The sequence below is a fragment of the Camelina sativa genome, chromosome 19, assembly GCF_000633955.1.
Source record: "Camelina sativa cultivar DH55 chromosome 19, Cs, whole genome shotgun sequence".
NCBI lineage: Eukaryota > Viridiplantae > Streptophyta > Magnoliopsida > Brassicales > Brassicaceae > Camelina > Camelina sativa.
The window spans coordinates 747,097-765,357 of NC_025703.1; the positions used below are offsets into that span (position 1 = coordinate 747,097).

Sequence of the window (18,261 nt, forward strand, 5' to 3'; positions counted from 1 at the left end):
CAAATCTTAAGAGAACTTGTAAAACCAAACAGTAAACGCCCTCTTCTTTTTTGGCTATAACAGATAAATATGAGCTCCCCTAATACATAAAAGACCAAATTAAAACAAGACAAATCTCATTCCAATGAATATTCGGATAGTACCGTGCCATCATCGCAAATGGCGAGGGAGTTACGGCTACCAGAGACAACGGAGCGAACAGAGTAAGGCTCAAGAGCTTTAACGACACAAGCCCATTCCTTGTCTTCGTTGGTACCAATTCCTAGTTGCCCATCTTCTCCAGAGCCCCTGAAAAGCAAAAAAAAAAAAACAAGAAGATAACAAGATAGAGTGAGAGACCAAGTACTAACAAAAGCGAGTGAAAAAAAAAATCGAAACTTTGATAAGTAGAGAGAGTTGTGAAGAGAATAGTATTAGACCAGGCTATGATTGAAGTAGCTGAAACCATTTGAGAAAGAGAGAGAGACGAGAGAGGAGAGAGAGAAGGTGAATGAATGCACAAAGACAAGCGGAAAAAAGCAAAGCAGTGGGATTCGAGGAGGGGGATGGTAATAATAATAGCGATGTGTGTTTTTATGTTAAGTATGTGTCTAATTACTTAATTAATACTAATAGGAATAATATTCTTTTTTTTTTTCAACAAAAGAATCAGCTCAAACGAGCCAATTAGAAAGAAAATTGTCTATAAACAAAACATGAAGCGGAGACACACGCGCTTGGCGTGCTAAAGAATCCGCTCGTAATAGGAATAATATTCATAATCACTAAAAACATTTATTTGCGTATATTCGTATTTCAAAAAGGTAAATGCTCAATTAAACTATTGATTTTAGCATATGTGTTCGGAGTTATTGACGAGATTTTTTTCAGTTTCTAGTAATGTTAGTTGAATATACTCCTCCATTTCAAAATATTAAGCAAAACAAGCAGATTAAGAAATCTTTACTTTTAACAAGTTCAACCAATTAGAAACAATACTGCATAATATAAAATACTAAACTAATCTAAAAGTTGCATTAAAATTTGAAAACATACTATATTATGAAACAACAAATTTCTCTAAAACATCTTATATTTTGAAACAGAGAGAGTAAAAAAATTCTATACAAAATATAAATACACGTATGGGAAACATGAATAAAAAAGGAACAACAGAAAATGATAAATAAAGACAATAAATTTAAATGTATCATGTATGGAAAGAGACCCATGAGTGTTACTACTGCACAAAAGGAAAATAAATTATGACATGAAGAATAATGCTTTGCCCAAAAAAAAAAAAAAAAGACATTTTGGAAATTATTTTTGTTCTATTGTCTCACGATTCTTTAAAGATGAATTAAAATAGTTTTGTTTCTTCTTTCTTCACTCCTTAAGTACTTAACAAGCAATATCGCGAGAATCAGCGATCAGGAGCTTTTTAAAAGCCAACCAACTAAAGAAAAGAGAACAGAGGTTTTTAAGTTTTCTAAGAGAATATCAAATAATGATCTTTCTCGCTGCTACTACAAACCCCAATAATAATCATATCATATGTTTTTGGAAACTAAAGCCAAATCCGTACCATTACATACTTAGAAACATCTCTTCCTCTCTACCATCTGGTCAATGCCCTGTCTCTGCTGGTTTCCCCTCTTCCGGCTCATGTTTTGACGCCTCCTTGATCTCATCACCACCCACCTCATCCTGAAAATGAGCAACACATCAGCGTTTAGTCGAAATCTCTCGGTAAAGAAGCTTAGATTGCGAGGATATGGGTTAATGGGAAGAACAATTCAAGGAGGGAGACAAAAGCTTACATTGATGTCAGAAGTCCAGAGGGTCAAATTGTCACGGAGAAGTTGCATTATCAGTGTACTGTCTTTGTATGATTCTTCTCCTAATGTATCCAGCTCAGAAATGGCCTCATCAAAAGCCTGCGAAAAAAAAACAATATTAAGCAATCTTGAACAAGTGTTAAAAAGTCTGAAAGTACCATAACATCCCGTAGGGTAAAAACAAACCTGTTTTGCAAGACTGCAAGCACGATCAGGTGAGCTGAGAATCTCATAGTAGAAGACAGAGAAGTTAAGAGCAAGTCCCAGTCTAATCGGATGAGTAGGAGCTAACTCAGCAAGTGCAATATCCTGCATTATAAGAAAAAGGACATATGTAAAAGCATTCATCAATACAACCCCCTTGACTGGTCTCAAGCAGCAAATTTAGATAGATGTTCAAACTTAAAAGAGTTTGTACCTGAGCTGACTTGTAAGCAACAAGGGTACTCTCTGCAGATTCCTTCCGATCAGCACCAGTCTTAAACTCAGCAAGGTACCTGTGGTAATCACCTTTCATTTTGAGGTAAAAGACTTTGGACTCAGGCAAAGATGCAGTTGGAACAAGGTGAGAATCCAAAAGATTCAATATTCCATCACAGATTCTGTTAAGTTCGGTTTCGATCTTTCCTCTGTAGTTCTTGATAATCGAAACATGATCATCGTTGCCTCTGCTTTCTTCCTTTTGTTCAATGGAAGATATGATCCTCCAGGAAGCTCTCCTAGCACCAATAACGTTCTTGTAAGCAACAGACAAGAGGTTTCTCTCTTCCACAGTAAGCTCATCGGTGTCAACAGTCTTTGCGACTTTCTCCATGAACTCAACCATTTCCTCATAACGTTCAGCTTGCTCAGCTAACTTGGCTAAGTACACATTCTCTTCCCTCAAAGACGACATCTTCTGTGTTATTAGATCCTGTTTTTTCAAAATCCATTAACAAAATTTTATGAGCATCACCACTGTATATACCAACATAATTCCCAATAAATTACGAAAATCACAAAAGAGAACAACGGTTTCGTGTTTTCAACCATTTTCTCGTACGGATCAATCCTCAATTACGAAAAAGCATAAAAGGAACAATATGCCGACAGATAAACACAAGACCTAGAAATAAACCTAGATTATGCCAGATCTCGAAATAACAAGGAACACATACGATACAAAGATACGAAGTCGAGGAAACAAAAACATGAACGAGCAACACAAGAATGGTTCGTCGAGCAGAGAGAGAGAGACCAGATCCGGGGAGCTTACCGTGGGGGGGATTTTGGAATTAGGGATTGTCGAATTCGAAGCTTGTGAGTCTTGTGACTTTGTGAAGGGGGGAAGTGAGAAATTAGGGGGAAAAAGGGAAGAAGAGACTGGGCTTTGATTTTTGGAGAAAGTAAAGAAGAAAAAGGCCCAATAATAATTCGACAAGTGTCTAACGGTGTTGACCCGTCAAAGACTTTAAATAAACGTGAAAAATAATATTTTTACACATGGATTGGGCCCTGATTCCATTTATAGGATAAAAAGTCATTAAAGAGTTTGTATGCCGTGCATTGTTGGTAATTTGACTATATTGTGTTTTCAAATAAATTTGGTTCTATTTCCGTCGAATTTGAGAAATCATAAAATTTGAGAAGAAAAACGAATTACTTTAATTTCGGCTTTCACATTGATGTTCGACACAAATTTCTTCAAATGTTCACAATACACTATAATCCTCTGTATATTAATAAAGAAACATTTTGTTGAAAATGTTGATATGTTATCCCGTAGCAATTTAAAGATTTAATAACTTAAGATAAACAATTTACAAAAATAAATCGTTTAATTTATTAAATTTACTATTAAAACATATAAAGAAATCTTTATTTCATTATTATTTACACAAATGTGTCATTAGAATATATAAAGTAATGTTTATTTTTGTTAGTTTTTAAAATGAAAGACTTCATCAACTATTAAAAAAATAAAATATAGTTAATAATTTAATTATCATTTTATAACATATTTAATTATGTAAAGTAAATTACATTTCATAAATTATTAAAAACTTATTCATCTATTTAACTTTTTGAAATACAAAACTTATTCTTCGATTTAAAAATATTTGATAACTATTCAAGTATTCCCTCTGTTTTACAATAAATGTTATTTTGACACATTTCACACAAATTAAAAAAATATTAAAAGATTCATATATATACTTATTTAATAAATGTTTAATGGGTTAGTTTAGTCATAGATTAAGGGTAAAACTATAAAATCTAATGAAAAGATGCATTGAAAAAATAAAATAGTACATTGGAAATGTAAAATGACACTCTTTGTAAACAAATATAAAATTCTAAAATGACAATCTTTATGAAACAAAAGAGTATATACTAAAATTAATTATTAAAATAATCTTATAAATAAATAACATTATCACAATTATCACAATAATTAACATTATTTTCCACAATTCACCGGAGAAATATATTATTTATACAAAATAATTAATTGTAAATTTGAATTAAAAAAAATATGTGTAAAACTATTATTATGACACATTAAATTCCAAATAATAATTTTATTTGAGTCGATTTATCTCGCATATATTGCAGATTATTACCTAGTTGTACATTAAGACCGATTAATAAAAAAAACAAATCGATTGGTACAATCACATACAAGTTGAGTCGAATTGATTGACTTTAGATGATGGCAAGGGATATACCGAGTTATAGAATATGTGTGTCGTTATCTCGATAATATAAACTCAAGACGTAAAGGATATATATACGAAAGAAAATATATAACCTGTCATAAAAATAGGAGATAAATATATATAACTTGTCGTAATTTTTTATTTTATTTTTAAAGAGAGATTAAAGCATAGATGTGCATACATGTTTTGTATAGTGTGGTTTAGTTGAATAAAAATAGGAGATAAATATAGAAATGAGGGCCGCAAGTCCAAGCAAGGCAAACTTGAACTTAAACTTCTAGGGACATCCGATACCCGCACACTTCATTTTTACTTGGTTCCGAAGCAGCAAAAGTTGTAGTTGAATTTGGCAGAAGTTGAGCATCTTAGAATTCATTTTGTCGACTCTTTCGGTATATTGAGCTTTTCTAAGTATATCCCACGACGTGACCTCTGAACACTCTTGAACCAATACACGTGCTTCATTTAATAAATCCTTGAATTTCTTCAGTTCCTCAACATCTACACCTTGAAGCAGTTCGATCTCTAAGATTATTCGAAGCAACTCCTCCAACGTTGATGCGAGCTCCTCAGATAGAGTTTTGAACCTAAACACCTTCTTAGTCTCTATAATCACCAGTAACACGAGAGCAGAGACCTCAGCTTCCCCAGCAGCACTTGGTTCGAGTTCATTCACCTCGAAATCCCCATGACTCAAATTCAACTAGCCAAAACCATCAATCAACATATCAGAAATTGGTTATTTACTCTCTAGGACTCGAGCTCAACCATGCATGAAGACCAAGTCCGTCTTTGGTTTTAGCACGAGAGGAAACTTTTGGACAATTCGTAAAACAACACACTTTTAAGTTTATGTTCCAAACATATATAGTAACATAACATTACAAGTTTTTTTTCCAAAAAAAAAATATCAAAAAAGTTTTTTTTTCCCCCAAGAATAACACAAATTCAGGATATTTTCCACTAATTTTTCGGTTTTCTATTATTATAAATTGTTTTAATTTAAAATTTAAAAATTTATAGAAGGTTACATATTACTCAGTACTCACCTTGTTTCCAATCACTCCTCCCAGGAGTTCAGAGACCCCAGCTCCTACAGCTCCCACAACAGCAGATACTGCTTCAAATTTACTCTCCATGTTCGTAATCGGCTGTTGGTTCATACAACTTTTAGTGGCTTCCATCGTAACCATAGACTCCAACTGGTTCCTAAGCTGGATAAGCTGTACTTGAAACTGGCAGAACATGAACATCTTCTCCTTGATATTCTTGACTCTTCTGGCATATACAGATTTATCGATTAAATCCCACTTCTTGATGACTGAACACTTCTCAACCAGTACACGAGCATCATCTATTGTGGCCTTGAGATTCTTTAGTTCCCCAACACCACGCATCGACTCGATCTCTGTGACTACCGGAAGCAATGCCTGCACGGTTGATGCGAGATCCTCACATACAGAACTGAACGAGCACACCATCTTAACCTCTTCAAGCAAAAGTGTCATGAACGAAGTAAGTGGAAGATGCATCCTTGATTCAGATAAAGCTCACAAAGTTGTACGATAGTAATAATTTTTTATCTCTCTTGAAGTGGAGTGCTTTTTGGCAATGTGGGTAAGGGTAAGTATATGTATAGCTAATATTTATAGCTCTACTAAGGTCTTTCATGGGTTTACGGTCATAAGACGTTAATGCTTCTTCCTCCCACTTTCCTTCCTTATTAATACTTCCAAAAATGATAGACTTTAACCTCTCGATTAGAGAACAAAGTCTATACGCGTATTTAAGAACTACTATTCCAAAAACTTCCAAAACGTATTGTCTTTGTTTAAGCAAATGTGTCTAGAGAGCAAAGTTATTCCAACAGTTAATAATTCCCAACAGTTGTTTATGTAAATTAAGCAAAAGTGTTAGAGAACAAACGTATCAACTGTTGGAATAACTGTTGGGAATTATTAACTGTTGGAATAACTTTGCTCTCTAGACACATTTGCTTAAACAAAGACAATACGTTTTGGAAGTTTTTGGAATAGTAGTTCTTAAATACGCGTATAGACTTTGTTCTCTAATCGAGAGGTTAAAGTCTATCATTTTTGGAAGTATTGATAAGGAAGGAAAGTGGGAGGAAGAAGCATTAACGTCTTATCACCGTAAACCCATGAAAGACCTTAAGGGTAAGATTTTCAATTTTTCGACCTTAGATTCATCGGATCTCTAAAGTTTAGCTTCTACATTTGGGTGTAATCAATCCCAATTTTGATTATTTTCGAACAAAATCGGAAGAACCCTAGAGTTTCTGGGTAATTTCTAATTATTGCAATCTGAAATTGATCTGTTAGAGAGAACAAAGGGAATGACAAATCGAGGCAACGACAATTAGAGGGAGAAGAGGAGGAAGAAGAGAGATAACCGGTTTAATTTTTGGTATGATATGGTTAACAGAAAACCGAATTTTTTTATATTAAAAGTTAATAATTAATTAGATAACCGGTTTAAAATTGGAATTTTGATTTTGTTGAAAAATAGCAAGAATATAACAACACTTATTACTTTGGGTTTTAAATGACACGTTTTTATTATTTCGTCTATTTTTATTCTAATCCAAAATAATTGGGTATAAACGTCTAAATAAAAATAATATTCAATTTTTTTTGTCATTTTTCTCTATTTTGTTTTATACAAACAAATTTTAAGTCTCAAACAATAATTATACTCATAATATTTTATTTAAATCGATTTATCACGGCGAATTGGTACATAGTTAGGGTTATACAAGATTAGAATGTTGTGGTTGAGATTACTTTACAATTAATTTCTCTATTTTTTTCAGAATTCGCTCATATTATTCAGTTTCGATTCAAACATTCATCCTTACTGAAAACAATGATGCATGCCTACTACAAACAAGAGTATATTAGTCCTTAGAAACCAACCACTCTCAAGATATACATCATGTTTTTGTGATACAAAAAGTTAGATCCAAAATTATCTAATGACAAACAAAAGATAACAAGTAAAAAAGAAATACTCAAAAAGAAATAATATTTCACATACTAATGCTCAAAATACCAAAGGAAAAAAACTAAACCAAGTAGAAAGTAAAAAATTGGAAAACAAAGAGACGAGTCTTTTTAAGTAGGCTTCCTCATATTTCTTCCTGCACGAATCACTTCATCCACTAATAGCAACTGCGAAGCAATGACCGGCCTGCAAAATATAACCAAACAACCGTTTTAACTGCCTGACAACTGAATTAAAGACTCCATTATTTTTAAATGCCAAATTTTAGCGTTGAGTTGCCATTTTGGCTTCGCACATACCCTGAATTGATAAGTTGGCGCTTCACTGAGTAATTGTCGAAAATTCCAGCAAGCAGAGGGTCTACGGGTTCTCCATCCTGTAGGTTTAGTCCCACAACGTTTCCTTTATCATGCTCACTCTGTATAAACATTAAAATCCAGTAAATAAACCTAAACAGAATCTTTAATAGAGCATAATCGATAGTGGCAGATGAGGAAAACACAAGTCTAATACCGTTAGAGAAATGATAACGTCTTGAGTGTCAATCCCAGCATTTTCGGCGAGTGTCTTGGGTACCACGAGAAGGGCGTTGGCAAAAGCTTCAACACCAAGTTGAGCACGCTGCAATTTGCCCACAATTAACATTAGCAACCGGAAAAAAATAAGAACTGGTATTGGAGCAAAGGGAATTTACTTTATACTTACCCCTTGAACGGTTTTCTTGACTTCATTGATCAAGTGTTGTCTTGCTGCAACTTCAAAAGCTCCAGCTCCCTACGGAAAGAGACAGATGTCAATAAACCAAAACAATCACACTGAAGTAGCAATATATTTAATCCTTGTAGACAAGAAGGTACTTACTAATACGACACACTCATCTTCTAAGGTATTCTTCACTGATCTTAAACCATCACGGACAGCGTCTTTAATTTGAGCAATAGTGTGGTCGTTAGGCCCTATAAAAAGAAAACAAATTTAAATCATAGATGATCAGTGACCAGGCGTATAAAATTAAGCAAAATAGACCTTAGCTGCCAAGAGATAAAAGATATGCCCTTTGTACCTTTTATGAGGATAGTACATGAATGAGGATTCTTCACTTGCTCGACAAATGTATACTTCTCCTCTCCAAGAACATGCTCATAAACAAGTCCAGCCCAACCAAGAGAATCGGCGGTCAAATCATCAACTGAGTTCACAGCTTCTCCACCACATGCCAAAACCAAACGTTCCATGTTCCTCCTCTTTGCTCTTCTAAGGGCGATTATCTGGAGATACACATTCAACATATATAAGGAAACGGAAATATAATTCGGCTGTAAGCCTGTAACAACTTGTAGACACGAGAAACCGAGTACAAGACAAGAAACAAGCTTATTACAAGAACCAGGCATCTGCATCTAGGTGAATACTCTTAGTGGATAACCTTTTCTCTATTTGGTTTAAAATCATTTTGTCTTTACATTAAATTAGTTCACTTGATTTCACAATATTTTTCTAGATTTTCTATACTTTTCTAGCAATCAGATGCTGAAAAAAGAAAAAACTAATCATAGCTTACCCCTTCTCGAGCAAGAAGATCCAATGACGGGGGATCAATACCCTTTTGATTTATGATAACAAAGCTGTTATCATTACCAGCACACACCTGCAAGAGAAGAAGAACAAGTAAATATCTGAAAGAATACAGCATATGGCTTGGAGGTAGTAGCGGTTTCAAACTCACCTTGTTCTTCAGCTCAATAATTTTCTGAACTCTTTCATCAACGGAACGTCGCTCAGCAGTAACCATGGCTTCCCTCTGTTCCGCATTTGAGTAGAAAAATCCTGCATTAATTTCACTGATATATACGAAGTTAGGCTACAAAAGCACAAATACATAGGATAGCTCATCTAACTTCTTCTTTATATGTCTTCAACCAATCAACTAGAGATTTGTATTACGTACCTCTTCTCATACTCTAGTGACACATTGCAAGTCAGGATGTGACAATTTTCCGCACGTCGCTTCATGTCAGGGTGTCTTGAACCATGATCAAGAACAAGCCCCTCAACCTAATACAAGAGAAACAATCTGTGTTATATTCACAACAGGTAAAGATGACAATTATGATTCCATACACAAGTTATTTTACTAGTGTGAAAATCCACAAATTCTGACTCAAGAAATTTACTGTAAAACAAAGGCATACCAATCGTGTGTCAACATCGAATTTATGGGGCATGTGCATAATCTCAACCATAAACAGATCAATAGGTTCCTCAGGCTTCCGAATGCAGAGAACCTGTTAAATGCGGGAGTTAGCTAATTAGAAGAACCAAAATAGATCCATAGATTAGTTTTCGTATATGTGAAAAAAGCATGATGATATTCAATGAGAGCTATCATCACTCATCAGTAAACTTACCGAGTTAACAACGATATCAGTCAGTTGGTCAGCTAAGCCTTCATACAACTAAGTAAGCCAGAAAAAAAAAAGCTAGTCAGAAAGCAAAGAGAAGAGTCGGTGATAACAAAAACATAAAGATACCAGCAAACAAAGAATACCTTTGTTCTTAGCGTTGTCCTGGCAACCATTTTCAGGATCTCCATGTCAGGCTCATCACCCATAACCACAGGTGTCTTGAAAGTTTCGAGAAATTGGAGAGTAGCTCTTTTAGCAATCTCGAAACCATCAACTAAGACACGTGGATGCATTCCTGAGACAAATATAAACCTTTCATTAGGACCTTTTCTCACTGAAAGTAACCAAAACATGACAAGGTAGCAGAACTAAAGAAGAAAGGTATTATATGTTAACCATGACATACAGATTAAGAAAATAAAAAGGCATCAGATCCAGACTAAATATATAAGACAGACATAGAGAAGCATAAAACTACCCAAATCAGCAACAAATCAAAGTAAAATGCAGAGACAAGTTAGTTTGGCTAACCTTCATCGATGCAACGCTCGGACTGTTTCATAAGCTCACCAATGAAGATGACAGTGCAAGTAGTACCATCACCACTTATGTCATCCTGTGCAACAGCTGTCCTCGCAATCATAATGGCAGTTGGATTTTGAATTTGCTGAAAAGATAAGCAAGTGACCACCACTGTAAGAATCAAAGTTATCCATTTAGACCAGTCCCTGATCTAAAGATCAGCTAAACCTAAGTAGGGTTTAACATGTCTTCGACCAAAACGAACCAAATTACATGGCACAGCCATAATAAACAGACTTCATATAATAAACAAGTAGGCATAATCCTAGCGTTTTACAAGCTTCTGGAGACACTCTAGATTCTAATCAATCAATCAACAAGATCTAGCATATTTATTTTATTCTACTNAGATTAGTTTTCGTATATGTGAAAAAAGCATGATGATATTCAATGAGAGCTATCATCACTCATCAGTAAACTTACCGAGTTAACAACGATATCAGTCAGTTGGTCAGCTAAGCCTTCATACAACTAAGTAAGCCAGAAAAAAAAAAGCTAGTCAGAAAGCAAAGAGAAGAGTCGGTGATAACAAAAACATAAAGATACCAGCAAACAAAGAATACCTTTGTTCTTAGCGTTGTCCTGGCAACCATTTTCAGGATCTCCATGTCAGGCTCATCACCCATAACCACAGGTGTCTTGAAAGTTTCGAGAAATTGGAGAGTAGCTCTTTTAGCAATCTCGAAACCATCAACTAAGACACGTGGATGCATTCCTGAGACAAATATAAACCTTTCATTAGGACCTTTTCTCACTGAAAGTAACCAAAACATGACAAGGTAGCAGAACTAAAGAAGAAAGGTATTATATGTTAACCATGACATACAGATTAAGAAAATAAAAAGGCATCAGATCCAGACTAAATATATAAGACAGACATAGAGAAGCATAAAACTACCCAAATCAGCAACAAATCAAAGTAAAATGCAGAGACAAGTTAGTTTGGCTAACCTTCATCGATGCAACGCTCGGACTGTTTCATAAGCTCACCAATGAAGATGACAGTGCAAGTAGTACCATCACCACTTATGTCATCCTGTGCAACAGCTGTCCTCGCAATCATAATGGCAGTTGGATTTTGAATTTGCTGAAAAGATAAGCAAGTGACCACCACTGTAAGAATCAAAGTTATCCATTTAGACCAGTCCCTGATCTAAAGATCAGCTAAACCTAAGTAGGGTTTAACATGTCTTCGACCAAAACGAACCAAATTACATGGCACAGCCATAATAAACAGACTTCATATAATAAACAAGTAGGCATAATCCTAGCGTTTTACAAGCTTCTGGAGACACTCTAGATTCTAATCAATCAATCAACAAGATCTAGCATATTTATTTTATTCTACTTGAATCGGACATACCATTTCTTTTAAAAGCGTGTTTCCATCCTTGGTAAGCTTGATATCACCGGAACCACCAACAAGCCTACAAAGAGAGTGATCGATAAAATCGCGTGAAAATGAATATATATATATATACAGTGAGAGTGAAGAGACGAAGGAATAAAGCATAGATCCATCAAGAGCGAAGAGAGTTACATCTTGATAGTTCCCGTAGGACCGAGATTGGACTTGAGTACATCCTGTAAACCCTTAGCGGCGTTGATGGTCATATGAAGCGCGGCTGATTTGTTGAGAACCTCCGCATTAGGATTCAGAACGCGCACAGACATTTTCGATTATGAGAGATCGAAACAAAGTTGAAAGAGAGGAGAGGGGAGAGAGGTTGTAGATTTCTAGGGCTTTTCTTCTCTTCTGTGGGAGCTTCAGTGAGATGAGTTTTTTTCGTGAGGGCTCCAGAGAAGAAGATGCGAGTGAGAAAACCTCTTAAAAAGGCATTATGAGTAGAGTAAACGACGTCGTATTAGCAAAGCGTAGAACTCTATTTGCTCTAGAGACATCTGAGTAATAATCAGCGAAGAGCCGAAGACCAATAATGTCAATTTCTGAGAAATTTGAACTTAATGCATCCTGGTGAGGATAACTTACATTAATTTTATATATATTGTTACTATTTAGATACATATACTAAACATTACAATTTTGTAAAAGTAGGGACTAACGACGATCAAAGACAATACAAAGAAAGAGCAGAGAAGCTCCATTTTAAACTGAGAACTGAGCCATGAGCATAGACAAAGTGACGGAGATCCAAGGAAATGTCGTCTCTGGTTCAAATTTGGCATCCCACAAATATATATATAGGTAAACATATGGACCATTGACAAGAATAGAGAAAGGTAAGTTTTACTGTAGAAGCTTATTCCTCGAACTCATGCATGTGATCTAAAAGATAGTTTGCAGCCAACTCTTCGTTCTTGTTGCACGCAAAGAACACTTCCAATACTAGTGCTCTCTCGAATCCCATTGCTTCAAGCTGTTTTATCATCAATTCGAAACCGAGTTGGTCCATAAAAAGGGTGATAAAAACACTGTTTCTAAGGGGGAAGATCGAAGTTCTACAAGTGGAGAAAAGAGGGAGACAGAAAGAGAAAGGAACATACCCGTTCAATTGCTTCGCGTTCCTCAGGTGTGACTTGAATCGCTTGTGGCTGTGGCATCTCCGCCGCCAATTGGCCAAGGATATTGCCACTGAATTATACAGTGCAGAAATTATCCAAAAGGGGAATCACGGCTTAGGTAATCAAATGCCTCATAGTGTTTTGGTTTTAATGTGTATTACATATGAGTCATAATCGTAAAATAATCATCATAACACCAGGATTATACATACCTCTCACCACCTCCTTCAACAGGTTCATTTATTAAGCGTAAGAAGTCAGCCTGGTGATCTTGAATCAACCGCATCAAGTTTGGGTTTTGCTTTCCCAGTTCCTGAAGCATAGGCTGCAGAAAACGCGTGGACAAAATCATTTGAAGCGAGATATTCAATGGAAACTGACAATGATTTCAGTTCTTCTGTGAAATGGATCAACATACCTGCAGAACTTGAGGATTTGCTTGCACCATCGCTCGCAGAGCTTGGAACTAATATACACCAGAATAAAAGTATTTACGTAACACATTGATGTCTGATATACTCATTCTGTAAACAAGTGTAAGAAAGAAAAAGAAAAAACAGTTTATACCTGTTGGCTGTTGCGCAGGAAATCAAGTGTTCCGGCACCAGGATTTCCGCCAACATTTGGCAAGCCCTGTCAAAGATAAAGATAAAGAGTATATTTAGTTACACACCCATATATAATGTAGAGTTTGAATGAACCAAGTCCGCTTTCTATCTTAAGGTGTATTACCTGTGGGAAGAGATCTAACGGATTTGCAGTAGGACCACTTGCGGGTGCTGCTGCGGGTTGCTGAGTCTGTGCTGGAGGATTTGCTGGCTGTCCACCACTAGCTGGAGCACGGAAAACTGCTGGAACTTCAGCTTGCTCAGGGATCCCCTAAGACACAAATTTCGATGTTAAAATTATATATTCTCATTATAGGCATAGTGATTAGTGAGGCATCGTGATTATGACCAAAACATGCCTCTTAGACAAAGTTGCATGAAAGGACACAAATCTACAGCAAATTCATAGAAATAAATGAACTCACAGAGTAAAGATATTCCACAGCTCTTTCAGGGTTATTAAATGCAGCACGGAGTGCACGAACAACAGTGTCACGATCCCAGGTTCCTCCACCCATGTCAAGAATTTGCTGAATGGTACTGTCTAAATTACTTCCAGCGGCTAGATTTGATGCTGCTTGTCCGTAAATATCACCTTGACTTCTATCTCAACCAAAACAAATAGGAAACATAAAAAGAGTAGGTTAATTTCTGAATTGTGCAGAAGATTTAGATATCAAAGATACTACTAACCCCACAGGAGCCGAGTCTGCTGCAGGAGTGCTTGCGGGCACAGGTTCAGTTACAGCTACAGGCACAGGTTCAGGTACATTCACAGTTTCAGTTGCAGGTGTGGGCAGCGGTGTCGGTGCAGGTGGTGGCGGACGTGTCGGTGCAGGGTCCACTGGTCTGCACAGTTCAAGAATTGGGGATTGAAAATTATTGTTAGGATAGAACGTAACCACAACTTTTTCAGACAGAATCCAGAAAATCTCAAACAGTACTTGTCTCGAAAACTCACGTTGCTACAGAAGCAGCGGTCTGAGTAGAAACTGAAGGCTGTGATGTTGAGGGTGGTATTGACTTGGCCTGAACCAACACAAAAGGTAGATCAATCAACAAACAAGAAGATAAAGTTTCTAAAACAACATTTGATACTTTCGTTTCATTAATCACTAGTTGCTGAGGCAAGAGTTTTATAAAATCCCAAGTTGCAGCATCTCAGCCTTTATAATGATGTGATAACAACAGAACCGACTCACCTGCGGTGTGCCAGCAGATGCACTAGATGCTCCAGTTGAAGCAGGTTTACTCTACATGTTTAGCAGCAGAGAGAAAAGATGAGAATCTGGTTATTATAATAAAAACTAAACAAGAGAATTACTTTTGTTTCGAGATCCAAAACGCACCTTGGCCATCATAATGACAATAAAACTGTTCTCAGCAACTTTGTTCTCCTCAATTGTTTTCTCATCTTTAAGAACTTTACCTTGGTGAATAAGCATCAGTTTCGCAGCAGGATATACATCCGCACCCTGTACAGTCTCTATGTTCTTCTTCACATCAGCAACCTGAATGTAAATATTTCACCATCAATAATAGTCAAATGCATTAAAAGATTAGAAAAAATGTCCGTTACAACTACAACCAACAAACTAGTAACCTAGAGGATTCGGTATGCCCTAGAGGACTCAAAATAGCAATCAAGGTAACAATGTCTAAAACAATCACCCAAAACAAAAAAATAGAAAGTAAAAGAGCATGGAAGCATAAAGTTCAAACAAGCTAAAGTCAGCTCATCAAATAACGAAAGCTTTTGATATTTAAAACTCTCAGTTCAGTGAAAAAAAACTGTGAAATTCCCAATTGGGAAAACAACTAGGAGAAGCAGGAGAAGGGTAATGGATCCAAACCTAATGAAAAACACAATTCAAATGCAAACGAGATGGGTTTATTTCCCACTACGAACAGTGAAATAACCATACAAAAAAGACTGCTGGTAAGTATAGATTCTCTTAAGAAACCTCGAAATTACCAAAGTCCACTTACAAGAACTTATTCTCAGATCACGAAATAATGTCATAAACCAAACTAAAACCAAATCCAATCCCTCGGATACATATTTAACAAACAAGTAAGGAAACAATCAGTAGAAGAAATTGGCATACCGAATCCTCGGGTTTAACTTCGATCTCAAAGTGAGTCCCCTTGAGAGTTTTCACAAATATCTTCATATCGGCACAATTCCCCTCCCAGTGGTGACCGTTTTCTCCGGCAAAAATTCCGTTCGAATTGATCGCCGCCGGCGAAGTGAGAGAGAAAGCGAGTAGGTAAGAGAGAAAGAAGAAGATCGTGTTCCCTCGATATCTCCTCACTCGATTGTGGCCCGAAGCACATGGCTTCTGCTTTCAACTATGCCAAGTCAGCCGTTCTCAATCCAATGAAAATACGCCACGTCGTCTTGACAGTTTCCTGACTACCGTCCGTCGTCAATAGATAAGCCCAATATGACTCTTGAATATTAAAAGACAGGCCCATAACATTTTAACATCAATCCACTATTGATTTTATTATAATTTTTTCTCTTCTTTTTGGTTCACTGTATTTAATTTTAGCTTTTTTGTTTTAGTAAAAGAAACGAAAGAAATAATAATATCTCAGCCAATTCTTGAATTACTCTCTGCAAATAAGTTTGTACATTATAATAGTTACTGGCTATTCTTTTCTTTGGAAAATTATATTAAAAAGTTACCGACTCGGCTTGACGATGATCAGAGCCGAACCGAATTGAGCTGATTGCGGGCAAAACTTAACTTCTACGGAGAGAGAGATGGAAACGAAGCTCAGAGCATTAGCTCAGTCTTACACGTGCTCTCTTTCTGACACGTGGCAAACACGCCGATCCTTCTCTTCTTCACAGGCGCCACGTCATACGCACGTGACACCGGCTCAAGCCCTAGAGTTAGGTCGAGCTTAATATCGCCGGATCCCTGAACAGCCGGCGGCGAAAATGCCAAAACCTCAGAGGCATCGCTCTCCGACTCCTTACTCTCTCCTTCATGAGCAGCCACTACTTCAGACTGATGACTCAACGACGAATCGTGACTAGCCTCACCGCCGCCGGACTTTCCCTCCGATTCCGCCTGTTTTTCAAGGGCGGCGATCCTCTTAGCCCGGCGAGGTTTCCCTCGTTTCAGATCGGTTGAGCCAGTAGCCGCAGCGGCGGCGGAGTTGTCATCTTTGGAGTTATGTCGGATGTCGTAGCTCTTAAGCGGCGGACCTTGGCCAATCGTCGCCGCGTCTGTGGCGATCTCAGTGATCGGCTCTCCTTTCATGACAGCCTCCACGGCGTCTTGACAAAGCTGCCAATTTCCCGACCATAACAAACCCACGGAACCATAGATCGGATTCACAATCCTCCCACAAGCTTCGTGCAACAACGATCGGAATATTCCTGCGGAAATATAAATTAACCCTAATTTGGTTAAAAAAATAACCTACCCCAAACGGTATCGTTTCAAAATAGAATTCACTACTGCCATCTAAAAAACGGCGTCGGTTTTAAACAAAAAGGTCCCTTAAACTTTACGGCGACGTTTCGAATGGAAAACAACTAACCAGGACGAAGGTGATCAGGACCGGCGTTGATGAGGTTCATGAGTCCAGCACGACCATAGAACTTGGCGAGAAAGACGGTAGCGTTAGCTTGGGCTTCAGGAGATTTGATCCAAGACAAACACGGTCTTATACTACAATCCTCGCTACACCCTTTTCGAAGAACTCTGCATCCGTTACAGCTCATCCGCATCTTTGAATTCGATTTGCTTACATTAAAACAACAACTGATCGAAACCCAAACCAACAAAACAGTTGATTGAAACCCTTTTTTTGTCTCTGGTTTATGAAGGTATCTCGGAGATTATGTGGGAGTTGGTGATGAAGATTCGCTAAAATATATAAGAAAGAAGAAGGAAGCTTTAAAGGGGATTGTGTTGCGTTTAAGAAGCCCCTGGGTTTTTGGGGGAGCGGAGAGATTATAAAAGCAAGGGTATGTTTAGAAGAGAGAAGACAAAAGATTTAAACAAGATAAGAAGAGCAGTTTTCTTCTAAAGACAAGGGTGTTTTTGTCTTTTTAATTCATCGAAATCCTTCTAATTTTTCACCCAGAACCGCCGCTGTTTTTTTGCCCTGATTTAAGGTTTTGCTTCTTGTGTTTTCTTCCCCAAGTTTTGTTTTCATCCCCATGCGCGTGTCATACACGTGCCATAGCATTTAAATAACTCTGTCCTTAAATGCTGGATTTTGAAAAGACAGAAGTAACAAAAAAAACACGTGCCTGTCACGGCCGCGCGTGAGAAGTTTGGTCGAGTCGCCACGTAATTTTCATCCAGATGGGATTTGAGTCATTTGAGAGGAGCAATTGGGCCCACGCTTAGCTCCTGGTTTTCTGGAAAAATAATCCCATCCTTATTACACAATACCGCTTTTTAAACTTATGTCCCAAAACTATTGACTGGTTTCCGGTTTCTAGTTTTTTTTTTTAATCTTTTCTTCTTCTCCTCTCACTGTGGGCGGATCTTTTTGTGACTCTGTACGCCGACGGTTTCGTATTAACGTAATCTTAAATCATCTTTAACTAAATTATACATTAAGAAAATTATCT

The 18,261-nt window shown here is 36.9% G+C and overlaps 6 protein-coding genes across 7 annotated transcripts in view; all 6 read right to left on the bottom strand.

The window, feature by feature from the left end:
• Positions 1-540, bottom strand: part of LOC104763864 (ultraviolet-B receptor UVR8) — a 5,777-nt gene extending 5,237 nt beyond the window's left edge. The window contains exons 1-2 of one of the 2 annotated variants that reach the window (XM_019241579.1): positions 420-540; positions 144-288 (exon numbers count right to left, since the gene is read on the bottom strand). In XM_019241579.1, coding sequence (XP_019097124.1) covers positions 144-288; positions 420-448 — 174 coding nt within the window. In that variant the 5' untranslated portion in view covers positions 449-540. The remainder of the gene's footprint in view (positions 1-143; positions 289-419) is intronic. The other variant, XM_010487257.2, reaches the window with a different exon arrangement.
• On the bottom strand, positions 1,392-3,174 carry LOC104763866 (14-3-3-like protein GF14 nu). The gene is made up of 5 exons (XM_010487259.1): positions 3,073-3,174; positions 2,236-2,730; positions 2,004-2,126; positions 1,800-1,916; positions 1,392-1,686 (listed from the first exon to the last, which is right to left on the bottom strand). Exons 2-5 carry the CDS (start codon positions 2,710-2,712, stop codon positions 1,606-1,608), a joined length of 798 nt encoding a protein of 265 aa, XP_010485561.1. The 5' UTR covers positions 2,713-2,730; positions 3,073-3,174; the 3' UTR covers positions 1,392-1,605.
• On the bottom strand, positions 4,630-6,149 carry LOC104763867. The gene is made up of 2 exons (XM_010487260.1): positions 5,566-6,149; positions 4,630-5,219 (listed from the first exon to the last, which is right to left on the bottom strand). Exons 1-2 carry the CDS (start codon positions 6,046-6,048, stop codon positions 4,794-4,796), a joined length of 909 nt encoding a protein of 302 aa, XP_010485562.1. The 5' UTR covers positions 6,049-6,149; the 3' UTR covers positions 4,630-4,793.
• Positions 7,413-12,344, bottom strand: LOC104763868 (T-complex protein 1 subunit zeta 1). The gene is made up of 15 exons (XM_010487261.2): positions 12,068-12,344; positions 11,891-11,954; positions 11,479-11,614; positions 11,091-11,242; positions 10,951-10,998; positions 9,733-9,825; positions 9,489-9,595; positions 9,267-9,381; positions 9,102-9,188; positions 8,604-8,808; positions 8,402-8,496; positions 8,246-8,314; positions 8,054-8,161; positions 7,840-7,958; positions 7,413-7,726 (listed from the first exon to the last, which is right to left on the bottom strand). Exons 1-15 carry the CDS (start codon positions 12,199-12,201, stop codon positions 7,651-7,653), a joined length of 1,608 nt encoding a protein of 535 aa, XP_010485563.1. The 5' UTR covers positions 12,202-12,344; the 3' UTR covers positions 7,413-7,650.
• LOC104763871 (ubiquitin receptor RAD23c-like) lies at positions 12,504-16,130 on the bottom strand. The gene is made up of 12 exons (XM_010487263.1): positions 15,767-16,130; positions 15,008-15,169; positions 14,861-14,911; positions 14,620-14,687; positions 14,352-14,507; positions 14,084-14,261; positions 13,783-13,929; positions 13,618-13,683; positions 13,469-13,516; positions 13,263-13,375; positions 13,033-13,120; positions 12,504-12,905 (listed from the first exon to the last, which is right to left on the bottom strand). Exons 1-12 carry the CDS (start codon positions 15,830-15,832, stop codon positions 12,789-12,791), a joined length of 1,260 nt encoding a protein of 419 aa, XP_010485565.1. The 5' UTR covers positions 15,833-16,130; the 3' UTR covers positions 12,504-12,788.
• On the bottom strand, positions 16,243-17,667 carry LOC104763870 (LOB domain-containing protein 41-like). The gene is made up of 2 exons (XM_010487262.2): positions 17,217-17,667; positions 16,243-17,052 (listed from the first exon to the last, which is right to left on the bottom strand). The coding sequence occupies exons 1-2, from the start codon at positions 17,404-17,406 to the stop codon at positions 16,442-16,444; spliced, it is 801 nt and encodes a 266-aa protein (XP_010485564.1). The 5' UTR covers positions 17,407-17,667; the 3' UTR covers positions 16,243-16,441.